We start from the raw sequence: 12539 nt of genomic DNA on the forward strand, positions 1-12539 counted from the left end.
TGGAGAGGGCTCATTTCAACACTAGCAGGTTGTACAATACCCTAAGCAACCCCAACTCACCCTTTCTTAAAATACTGAAGGGAGAAGGCTAAGTAACACCAATGTGGCAACTCAGCTTGATTTCACCTTTGGAGAAACCTTACCACCACAGGTAGTGTTCACTAGTTTGAAGTGGTATGACACCATGTATTTTACTATCAAGAGAACACTCAATTCCTCTCCCCTAAAAGGGGAGTGTTACTGAAATAATGCCTTAAATAGAATACTTGCATGTGTCTCTATGTATTCAAGAAAAACTGCCCATTTCACATTTTTCTGTCTCTTTCCTAAACTTAAGCAGAACCACACCCATGAATCCCTTTCCATGTAACTGAGTTCTCGTGCCTTCTGGACAGTTGGGAGGTCAACAGGCAGTACTTTAGGAAATTTACAAACCAGAAACCATATACTAGTTACTTTAATATTCTCAAACATCAAACTAGAGCTAGAAGCCAAATAACTAAAAAACTCTCATAATGGGAGAACAGGAGTTGTAAAATTGTACGACTCGGCTCCCATTATGCTACACTCCCTTTAACATAGAGCCCAACTACCGATACCGTCTTTACCACCCCTACCCAATTGCACTTCTAGAAAAACACTTCACACAAAAAATATGTAATTTAAGATTACTGTATTTCCTTACAAGAGGAACGTTTTAACAAATTTAACAGATGTCAATCAACCCTTGTTCAAATTGGGCACACATCAAATCTAGCATTACGGAGTTTTATTTGGAAGTGAACTTAACTATTAATACAAACGTCAAGATACTACACAAAACACCCACAGGAACTTTTTTCATCTTTTTTTTTTTTTTTTTTGAATTGTTCACAAACATTTCCTACATAATCCAACATACAACAAAGAAATGGTACATCTTTTAATTTGCATACAATGGAAAAACAAGAATATATATATTTTACAAAGTTTAACTAATAGACACTAGGCAGGCTGACAGTTTAAGTTTATAGGTGAGAAATTACCTAATAAAAATAATCAGGATTTATTTAGCATCAGTCACTTCCATAACCAAGTATTACTCCGATTAATAAAACTTGCTATTAGGCTTCTGGTATACACTTATACCATCACTTAATTTTTAGTACTGCTTCCCCACCTTGGTTCTTTCACAATTACTAACATAGAAAACTGTTGCAAAGTAGGGGCAAGCATTTGCAAAAACAAACAAATAAAACCCCCAGCTTATTATAAGCATGAATGTGTATGATGGAATTTCTTCCCAAGCAATGGACATTCAAACCATCCAGAAATCACCAGAACTGAATTTGCCAAGGTATTTTTTTGCCTAAGTCCAAGTCCAACAAAGGAGCTGAAAATCAAACTTAGTGTTTAGTTTGGGGGTGGGATGGGGGAATTCAGCCATTTGAAAAATGACCATCTTAAAAAAAAAAAAAAAAGACCACCAAAAATAGGTTCACTAAATTTATTTTAAAAATCATAAAACGTTTCTTACAAAAGAGCATTACATTCTGCACACTGCTCTGAATAGATGCCAGGGACATATGGACTATTGTTACTCTTCCTCCCTGTCCCACCCACCCCCAAATGTTACAGTGACCACAAAGCAAAGTGTTCACAATAATTACATAGGGGGAATTTCCTTTTCTAACCAACAACAATGAACAAAAATTAAAATTCACTCACTCTGCTGCTGTTTCAAAATTTCAATGTTAGTTTTTGCACACCCTCCCCCCCAACCCTGTTTGTAAGGAACTAAAACATTACATCTGGTGAACAGCAAAGATTTCACTACACCTCAAATGCAGAACACCTATGAAGCAGAGGAATGTTGGCTTTTTAAACAGAAGCAGATAAAAAAAAAAAGATGCAGGACTCCTTCAGTTCTTCACTAGTCTTAGAAAAACTTTCCAGAATACTGCTTCACACTATAAAAAAGAAAAAATATCTTGCATTAGAATCCTTCAACATCTGCATACTGCTTCACACTATAAAAGAAAAGAAAAAAAAGTACGAATTAGAATTTTTGTTCGTAACATCTTAACCAACATTAAGACAATTTCAATGCTAAATTAAAACGATAAGCATGTCCATTATAATTAGAAATAAGAATTAAAACATTAGCAATTACAAATTAGAGCAATGTAAAATTCAAGAAAAAATGATTAATAGTGAACCAGACATTAGTAGAGCAGAATTAAGAAAATGAAATAAAAAGTTGTTAATATTTGGTAGAAAAGACAAGAAATGCCAGTAAAGGTGTGAAATGCTGCATTTTACAGCACCAATCATTTGTCCTGTAGAGGCATGGCCTGTGCCATATGGCAGACTGTGATTTGTTGTCGATTTAGTTATCTAAAAACAACAAAATCACTAGTCTTCCACACAGAACTAGACCAACATCCACTGAATCTTCTACATTTTTCTACAGGCTCTGTATAATTTATAACAAGTGGTTTTGGCAGCAGTTTTCACCAGAGAAATGAGAAGTTTGCTTGGTTAAGGCTTCTTCCAGCAAGATTAGTACTGAATGTCTTCGTTTTTAGTAAGAAAGCAGAAGAAAATCAAAGCAAAACTATTAGATTGTTTAGAAGTTAGGTCCCCAAAAGGTTGAGACACCATGGCTTCTAAAAGAAAAATCAATTGAGAAGAAAAGCTTTTTAAAGTTTTAGTATGTATAGGTTTAACATAAAGCTACACTTAAACTGACCTGTTCTGCAGCAAATACTGTGCATTCTGTATCTGGTCCTGTGTTCCTGTAATGGTAATGATTCGATCTTCGGACCCTTCTAAAGGCTCATCAATTTTGATCGAAGCTCCTGACTCATGACGAATTTGTTTAATCCTCTGACCACCTTTGCCAATAATAGATCCAGCCAACTGAAAAGATTTGCAAAAACAAGTGTTTATGATATACTTTGAAGGAAACCGTGTTACCTGTATTTTAAATGACCTTTAAGAGTATTAAATTTGTAGTTAATTATTCCAATTTTTAATGCCCCTAAAACTAGTCAAGATTTGGATTTACACATCAACATTTCCTTAATGAATGAATCAAGGGCTCAAACATCAACAGCTTTTGATAGTACTGGACATCACTTGACAAATCCCAAACTGGAGGACACCCCACAAAGGCCTTAAAAACACATTTTTAATCCTAAAATGGAGTATTTTTGTCAAAGTCTTTTATTATAAGTTACGGGACTTAAAATAATACATTAAATGTTCCTTGTAATACAATAAAGATACTTACATCTTTGGGAATAGTTACTTGTGTAGTAATAATAGGTCCACCAAGATCACCATATGAGCCACGACCCCCTGCATAGGAATAATCTGATTTAAATTATGAGCATTAAGTTCATTTAGAAAGCATAAAAAAATGTTTGATTTCACAAAGGAGAAAACTTACCATATCCAGAGCCACCCTAAAAATGGGAAGAAAAAAACAGAGAATTATTTTGCCTTCAAGCCTGTTCTTCAGATATTTTAATATTCCTAAAACCCCTCAGTTTAGGAAACCAAAGTCCTCCCATATCCTCCCTAGTAAGTGTATTTCAGAAAACAATCCTCAGGGCAAGAAACCATTCAAGCACACAGCATTTAAGTAAATAAAATATTAAGGGGCAGGAAGACACTTATTGGTGAGGAGGCAAACATCTTATTAAAGATATGAGTTCAAACACCGAGGATACTCAACCTGTGGTTCATAAGCCATCTGCCATTCTGAAGGGCTCCATGTATCTATTGCAGAGTCCCAAGTTTCATCAGCACTGAAACCAACCTGTGTTGAGACACAAAACTATGAACATAAACCTGGCAATTTATATTCTACATCACATATTTTGGGGATAAAGGATGGCTCAATAAAGTCTTAATAGGCCAGCAAACAACCAAAATGATGTAAATGGCTTTCTAAGACGTCCATTTGTAAAACAAGTTTCTCAATTAACAGTATTTGGAAACAAAAATGTTAACTACACCTGACTTTAAGATCTCTTACATACTGAAGTATACATTGGTGATAAATGAAAATTCTTACCATGCCATCATAACGGTCTCCAGGTCTTCCTCTTCTGTCATAGGCCATTAGATCTCTGCAAGAATAGTACTGGTTGTAATCTCAGCTTATTGACATACCACACACATCAAATAAAAACCCTACCCTAACTATTCCTCTACAGTGAAGCCTCTTTTATGTTACTATGTAATTGAAAGAAACTTACCCTCCTCTAGGTGGTGGTGGTGGAGGAAGAGGAAGATTCCGTGCTCTGCTACCACCCCGGCCACCTCGTCCAGGAGGAGGAGGAGGAGGTCCTCGCCTAGGGCTCATATCATCATAATCTCTTCTAGATGGAGGCATTGGACGCCCACCCCGACCAGGAGGCATTCTGTCAAAACCACCTCTTCCCCGCATTGGAAATCCCACGGGCCTGCCTCGGCGGTCGTCAAACATCATTGTAAAGCCACCATAATCATAAGTTTCATCGTAAAAATTGGGATCATAAGGCTGTGCACGTCCTTTGATGGGAGACTAAAACAAAAACACAGTAATATTATAGACCAAAGAGAAACAGCCTTGGCTCATAACCAACTGTTCTTTTTACAAACAAAATATCTAAAGTCCTTTTTCCTGGGAGATACTTTAGACAGGGTAGGGATACAGGCAAAAATACAGTAGGAAGGAAAGGTTTGGATAAAATGTGGTTATTTTTGGTGAGTCCTAACAAAAAGTAAGCTTTACTGCTTGTGGGGGGAAGAATTAGCAGCTGGCTATTTTTACCCTAAGATCTTGAGACCATTCAGAGGGATGAAGGGATCAGTATCTTGGGTAAGCCATTAATTCAGAAGCTGTGCAATGTAGTACTGTAGAATCTTCCTTTGAAGGACTAAAGGCTATAAAAAAAATCTCACTAGCAATCAAATGACCATTCTCCAGTCTCCCAAATTATTTCTAAATTAAAGTGACGGCTCAAGATAGAGAATAAAAAATTGCTAGGAAAGGACAAGTAAAAGACATTTGCCTAAACATTCTGAAACTACTTTTGACATCTGTGTTTCAGGAAGTTAGATGTAAAGATAAGTATTCTGAAGGTACCTCTGATATAAGATCAAGGATGATCTTTATGCACTCTACAACCCTATCAGGTTTTCCTCCAATAAGAACGACTCTGTCAGTGGAATGAGGACAGCATTCCTGGAAAAGCTTGATTGTTGTCTGAGTGTTCTGTAACAAGTTAAAAAAAGAAAAAAGAAAAAAGAAAAAAAGGCATTAATAAAAGAAAAGTGAACTAAAGAGGAAGCTAGGCATCCTAGGAAGGTTCAGATAAACTTACATTTGCTCTAAGTAAATCCACCCCCCTCCCCCGCCCTAAATCTTATTAGTAACCATAGGACTTTTTTTAAATTTTAAGCAAAACAATGTCGCCAGGCCTTATTGTGGTACTTTAATACTAAACTAAATATAAAAGTGGAGAGGAATCTCAGGGAAGAAACTCAGAAGGGTGAGAGAAAGCTCACTGAACCTTAAAGTCTATGTGAAAAACTATTTTCCAGTAATAGAAAATAAAAACAGTGCCTTTACCTCTCGAAGTTCTTTGATTTTAGCACCTTTGACCCCAATAATTCCTCCTGCCAGACTCTGATGAATCAACAGTCTCAATTCGCAGTCAAAGTCACTTCCTTTATAGTGTTGGTACTGCAGAGGGAGAGTTACAGAATTTTAGTTCCAGGTTAAAGATTCCCCAATCATACACACTTATTTGCTATAAGCGTAACAACATACTGTTGCAGTGAGCAACCTGAATTTATATTTCAATAACTTTACCAGTTATGTGCTTATTATCCTCAATAGCCAGGCCCAAAAAGGACATTCTGCACCACCTTAAAAAACTATTTTATTTTCAGGTCCTGCAACACCATACCCACACTGCAGCCATTTAGCATGTCGCTGTTACTACAGTATTATTATTAACATTCAAATAACACCATAATATAAATGACTGCAAAGCACTTTGCAAATGTAGTTAATTCCCACTGCAGCATGGAGCAGGGTCAACAGTGAGTTGTTAAGACCATTCACTTATCATGTTTTTAAGCCTTTTTCTATAGAGACGGGAAAAGCACACTATGTTAAAAATAAAATTAATCCCATGGGCCAGGCTCCATACTTCAGTGGGGTTCAGTGGCACTATGACATACATTTAAGCATTCCACAGCATCAGATTCGAGCGGGAGCTGGCTGGTTGCAGTGGGTGATGGCAACTGCAGGCCCTGAAAGTAGAAAAATAAGAGTAATAGGTTAAATGTCTAGTGTGATCAGGCTATTGTCGCATATATTGGTAAAGCTACTACAACCACATCTATATCATTATATAATGAGAAACTGCTAATCTACACTAATATACAATGTTCTTCCTCTGTACAGTTAATTACAGAATTTAAAAATCCTCAAACTTTTCAAACATAGTCCTTTCTAACACAGTCCTACAATATTTCAACTTAACACCCCCCCCAACCGCCTCTAAAACTAAAGCCCATAAAATATATGCTAAACCCATGAAATTGCACGGCCAGATAGTTCATATTTACTCTGCAGTGGCCAGACATTCAAAAACAAATAATGGGAGTACAGTAACACTGTATACTATGTAGCAGGTTGTAAGATGCAGCTGCTACAAACTGTTATATCCACTGTCTCTCTACCTCCCCTACTGCCCCAATAAAACACACTTTAACTGCTCCGCCCCCCCAATTGACAAATACATAAAAAAATGAGCCTACCTCTTCCAAGGTAGGGATGATTTTCTTCAGAATTTCTCCAATTGTTTCAATATCAGCACTGATACTCAATATGCTGTCAAACATCACAAATACCAGATAGTACAAAAAAGGTGGAAAAGAAAAATGAGTTTTGTGTTTATCACCAGTAGTCGTACAAACTTTTACAGAGAAGTAACAATTATTTAATACTCCCCATTTAAAGTAGCCTATTTATAGGTTTACACATGCATTTTTGTTTTATGCCCAATACAGACATGATAACAATATTAGGAGACTTGGAGAGAGACAGAGAGAATGGGCTCTTGGAAGGGCTCAGATTAAGTGGGCAATAAACTGACCAGAACTGAAGCAGAGTTGAATATTTATGTTCCCCGCCACCACTAAGTTAATTAAGGATACCCTCGCTGTTACATTGGTAAAACTGGCACACCTTCTCTTAGGCAAAGTGGGGGAATATGCAAGTGGTGAACATTGTATTTGGAGTAAGGTTATGGATACCAGTTAGAAATTAGATCACTAATGGGCTCTGCAAGAAAACAAATACAAATGCGAGACAAAACAAAGACAATACAAATGAGAAGTGAAGGAAAGTGAACCAGAGTTAGCATTTCATCAGAAAAAATTATGAACAGGCAATGTTGGGAAGCAAGGTGGGCCACAAAGACAGAGCGAGAGACTATTTTGGTAACAATTTGATTTACAATGCAGCAAATATGCAACACTTGAAGCTGTGCTCCTTCCATTGAAATAAAATTAGTGGATCGTTTGGGTGGGCAACTCACGGTCAAAGTTCAGTGACAAAAAGACTTAATGGGGAAAATAAGACAGAAACTTGAAAAACAATACACCGTCTAAAGGGGATACTATTTAATTATATAAAAGGCAGGTAATAAAATACATTTCTCTCTTTCTAATCAGGCAGTGAGGCATAAACTGTTGGGACATACCGCTCGGGGCCACTGCTGTCTGGGACTGAAACACTGGCATTGTACTGCATTGGTCATTGGCGTTCGTGGATGTTGGCATTGGGCATGGGCATTCAATCAGAAGTTGTCAAGTATGGTACCCGTTTGGCAACGAGCACATTTTTGGGCATAGCCAACCAGGGTTTTCACATGGGCGTTCAGGGGCGGATGGGCCAACGTCATGGTGGGCAACGCAGGGGTAAGTCGATCCAGTACATGGGCAACGGAGATATATGGCCAAAAAAACAAGGAGAGGGAAAAGGGGGAAAAGCAATAAATTTTAATTTAATACAAACTATACTCATACTCTCAATTAATGAAACAAGTTTAAGTTGTTCTGAAGACTAACACAATAATGGCCTTCTCTATATCTGACTGTGGCTTAACATTTAAGGACCTTAAATGAAGGTACTAGCCTTTTTTTAAAAAAAAAAAAAAAAACAACAAACGATGTTTCAGTAGCAGGCTGGCTCATGAGGGTAGACACAAAACCTGTCATGACTCAGTTTACTGAAGTTCTTGAGGAAACGGGGAAATTAATAACCCAGATAATTATACAGAATATCTGGATTAAGAGGAGAGAGGTTTATAAAAGACAAAACAAAAATTCCCACACCACCAAAAACCCTAAACTCTTAAAAGACTAGTTGGTTTCCTGGAGGTTTAAAATGCATTCCTAGATCCTAATAGGCAAGTTGGTAAAATTTTAAAACAAATTTTCAAGTTCAGTTTACAGTAATCAAGAGGAACATACAAAGATCTGCGATCAAGAGAGAAATGAAATTCTATCAAATAAGTATTCAACACAAAGTTATTTGCCTCAATTTTAGCAAGAAAACATTAAAGAGCGTGTTCACTATGAGAAATTTTAAAGGAATTTAGGTGTAGCCAAGTCCTATAAATACACTTCTGGTGATACCAACATTTAATGTGTCTAATCACAAGAGTCAACCCACTATAAAATATGAAGACTCAAATCACTGGTATTGACGTAAGGTTTCCCAATCTTAAGATTAAATGCCTACTCTTCTTCACCCATTTTTAAGACATGCAAGCTAAACATTAATTTGTTTGTGCTCCATGTGCAAGCTGTTAAAGAACAGATGGACGATTAAAAAAAAGGGAATAAAATTTCTGAGTTTAATCAGCCACCTGCAATGGTTTTCAGTAACACTAATTGATTCACACACGGGAAATGGTGCAATTAAGGGTTTTTACACTGTCGTTATTTCTAATTAAGATGTTATCTTGCCCGAAGTGAATAATTTGGTGGAAAGTTATTAGAAAGTGAAGAGGTTTAATATAGACCTCCTCACCGAATCCAAGTTAAATTCAGGAATGGTAAACCTTGAAATTATCTATGCAATCGATAATTACAAATGGCTTGTATCTAAACTATTAAAAGTGATTTCTATGATGTAACTCTTTAAATTTCTACAAATATAAACCAAAGCTGGAGTAGTAGTTTAAACTCTTTAATACTTACGTCTGTACGCAGTGCCTTAATATTCTTGCCTCCTTTTCCAATCACTGCCCCAGCATTCTGGAGGAAAAAAGACAAATTAACATTGCCCTTTCCTTCCTGTGCTCTCAAGCTTTAACCAAGGGAAAACAACACACACACACACCACCAAGTGTCTATGTGACTTTGGGGGGTCTAAACACTGACAGAGATTTGGAATATTCAGAATGTCACAATATACTGAACATAAAACTTAAGCACTGATTAATTTTATAGTACCCATCCCTAGTAGACACCTTCACACTGTGACCTGATAATATCAAGTAAACTGTTTCTAATAATTTCACAATGTAATCACGATCCATTAATGCTTTTAGGATCACCCACACCCTTTTCCTGGTTTGATCTTTAAGTGGCTCAATATATTAAAGGATTTAATTTTGTTAGGCAAAAAAAAGCCACCACGGGCCTACAAGTCCCTGTATAGCATCACAGATCTTTCATATTCTTCAAGCTTTAAGGCTTTGAAGGTTTCTCATAGGGCCAAACCAGAACTTAACCTAATTTCTACTTGAGTAAAAACTATTTTCAAATTTTCAAGAGTAAAATTAATACCTTGCTCTGAAGCAGAATGCGAAGTTCAACCATCTCATCGGTGTTCCTAGATCTTTTAAAAGCTTGTTCCTCTTCCATATCTTCTGCAGGGCGTTTACCTAGAAATTAACAGTTCAAATTTCAAAGAAAGCACAGCGTCTTCAAGAAAGAAGGCATCTTTAATTATATATGTTTTAATTTATTTAACTCAGGTTAAGTTAGAGAAAGCAACTACATTCTGCCGTAAGAGAGTTGTTGCTAATTCCAAGCTTGTTTTAAAAAAGCCAAAGGCATTTATATTCTTTGACTTTTAAATATGAATCAAAGCATTCTCCCTTTCAGTAACCTTTTCCAAACATAAGATACTGTGACAAAATATTTCAAAGGATCAGGAATTTAAGAATACAATTAAAAAACATTTTTGTATTTATTGGCTTTCTTTGTGTCTTTGTTTAGTTACCTATACGATAAGGATTAACTCAGACTAAACAATCAAAGAAATAACAAAATTAAAGGAAGAAAAATTATAAAATTGTTACAATTAAAATGTACTCTCACCAAATTCTCCATTGGTTTCGGTATTGGGGAAGGTTTCCTCTGGCTGTTCAGTTTCCATTTTCTTGGATTATATAGACACACCAATCTGTTAAGAAAATAAAGAGATTAGTATATTTGGCTTATTGAAAAGTAAGCTGTGCATATTGCTAAATATTTTTAAAAAGCAAAGAGATGACTCTGCTTCTAGAACGTACCAGTTATTATATATCCTTGCAGAGCAGAACTGAAGTGTTCTGGGCGGGACCAACTGACACCCTAGTGCTTCAGTAGCCTACAAAAACCAACACAAATCAGTTTTGCCTTTTGGTTGCTGATTACTAGATACGAACACACACTGATCTCAACAAACTAAAGAGCTATTTCTAAAGCTAGTTTCTTCATTTTAGGGTCTTAAACCCGCAAATAATTGCCTTAAAAATCTAAAACAATGATATCGGATCCCCTCCCCCCCAAAGGAAATACTAAAGCCACCGGATCTAGTCCCATCACAGAAATTAGTTTCCAAATATAAATGCAAATTCAACCCATTTCCAGGTCCTTCTACTGGAGGAATAAATCTCAAAACTTGAGAGCAGCTCCAAACTGCCAGTACTACTCGATTATTCAACAGAGTTAACGGAGCCCTTGAACACTATCAAGGTATTTTACACTATGTTAGAAAGGGTACAACCTAACAATTACACCTCTACAACCAGACTGGTGAGAAGACTGCAAAAAGCCTTTTATCTCCCCTCGGAACTGGAAGCAGACGGCAACGTGGTCCTTCTTTAAAAATAAAAAAAAAGGCAGCCTAGTGCTTACAAAAAAAAAAAAAAGTCAGTATTTATGCCTTCCACAACATTTGTCGATCACTCTGGTAACGAATAACTGAAACTCTCCTTCGGGCCCATCAGTTAAATACTGAGAGGTAACGGAAGACTTGGATGAAGGCGTTTAAAGACAACCAGCAGGGTCTTTCTATAAGAATAAGACGTTGACGCGGTCCTTCAATCACCATTCCTCGTGCGGCAAAAATCGCAAAGTATGCGCGTGACCAGACGAGGCAAACATGCACTCCCCTCCCAGCTCCCGATACCGGGATCGGCAAGAGCCGAGTAACAGGAGTTGAGAAAGCCAGAGGCGAGAGCAGAAGCGCCGCACGTCTCTCCCCGATCCGACAGGAAATGGCCGCCCTTGTAATGGCGACTACGTGCTACTAGGAGGAGTCGAGCGCCGACCCCCCTCCCCCACCCACCACGCGGCCCCGAGATCTCAGCCCCCGTACCCTCCCCCCACCGCGGGAGAGACAAAGCAACCGAGGCAACCCTGACCATTCGACCTCCCGGCTCCAGCCCCAAGCCCAGGCCGGGAGAGCCTAAGTGCGGTGGGACCCACACAAAAGAGAGCGGCGATCTCTATCGCCCTGGGGTCCCGCCCGCCGGCCCCTTCTTGCCAAACAAGAAGCGTACTAGTCCCCAAGACTACGAAACTGCAGCTCATCCTGTTGGTACAGGCCTCGTAATGCCCCGAAGCCTCTAGTACCACAACGCGGACTGCGGATAGACGCTCAGGGAAATGGCGGAGGGGGGGAGGGGAATCGGGCAACGTTCCCTTGCTGAGAATCCGCCAACCACCAAGTGGTACCCAAACGCCTCCCTCAAGCGGCAAAATGTGTCTCCGACTTTCGCCCTCACGCGCCGTTTGCCCAGCCCCGCTCCTCACCGCGCGAGGCCGTCGTCCCTATGCCGCCGCGCCGCCTCAACCGGTCACAGCTAGACAGAAAACGAACGCAGGGCCCGGCCGCTCTCTCCGCCTCCCGCGCTCTCCTACCCCGCCGCCGTGTCTGATTGGCTGCCGGGGCTTCGGCGGTGGCGCCAGGGCGAAGCGATTGGTCTAAGGTCGCGTCAATTAAGGCGCGACACCCCCGCCTCCCGCCGGCGCCTCCCTTCAGGCTGTGAGGCCGCTAAGGGCCGGAGAAAAACCGGACTTGGAAAAACTCAACACAGCCTTTAGGGAGGCCAATACCCTGCTGAGTCCTTAATACCGAAGCCCCAATAACCCCAATTACCTATAGGCCGTAAACAAGAGGGACGTAAGCAAGACGTAGAGGTTGGTGCAGCAGAGAAACAGGATAATGGCGTCTGCAGCTTTCGCCTGGAGCACCCTCCTCCTTTCTC

General features: G+C 39.0%; 1 protein-coding gene across 9 annotated transcripts; it reads right to left on the minus strand.

Annotated features, from left to right (window-relative positions):
- Positions 1 to 656: 656 nt before the first annotated feature.
- Positions 657 to 12539, minus strand: HNRNPK (heterogeneous nuclear ribonucleoprotein K). 9 transcript variants are annotated; one of them, XM_087822729.1, is made up of 17 exons: positions 12431 to 12537; positions 10578 to 10654; positions 10384 to 10468; positions 9847 to 9944; positions 9256 to 9312; positions 7752 to 7795; positions 6805 to 6877; positions 6223 to 6294; positions 5606 to 5719; positions 5120 to 5248; positions 4248 to 4555; positions 4064 to 4118; positions 3722 to 3805; positions 3434 to 3449; positions 3275 to 3342; positions 2732 to 2901; positions 657 to 2009 (listed from the first exon to the last, which is right to left on the minus strand). In XM_087822729.1, exons 3-17 carry the CDS (start codon positions 10439 to 10441, stop codon positions 1976 to 1978), a joined length of 1380 nt encoding a protein of 459 aa, XP_087678855.1. In that variant the 5' UTR covers positions 10442 to 10468; positions 10578 to 10654; positions 12431 to 12537; the 3' UTR covers positions 657 to 1975. The 9 variants fall into 9 exon arrangements, with proteins under 9 accessions (XP_087678855.1, XP_016078459.1, XP_016078454.1 ...); XM_016222973.2 differs by having other exon boundaries at positions 657 to 1949; positions 3275 to 3357; XM_016222968.2 differs by having other exon boundaries at positions 3275 to 3357.

This window comes from Miniopterus natalensis, chromosome 12, assembly GCF_054644295.1.
Source record: "Miniopterus natalensis isolate mMinNat1 chromosome 12, mMinNat1.hap1, whole genome shotgun sequence".
Classification (NCBI taxonomy): Eukaryota; Metazoa; Chordata; class Mammalia; order Chiroptera; family Miniopteridae; genus Miniopterus; species Miniopterus natalensis.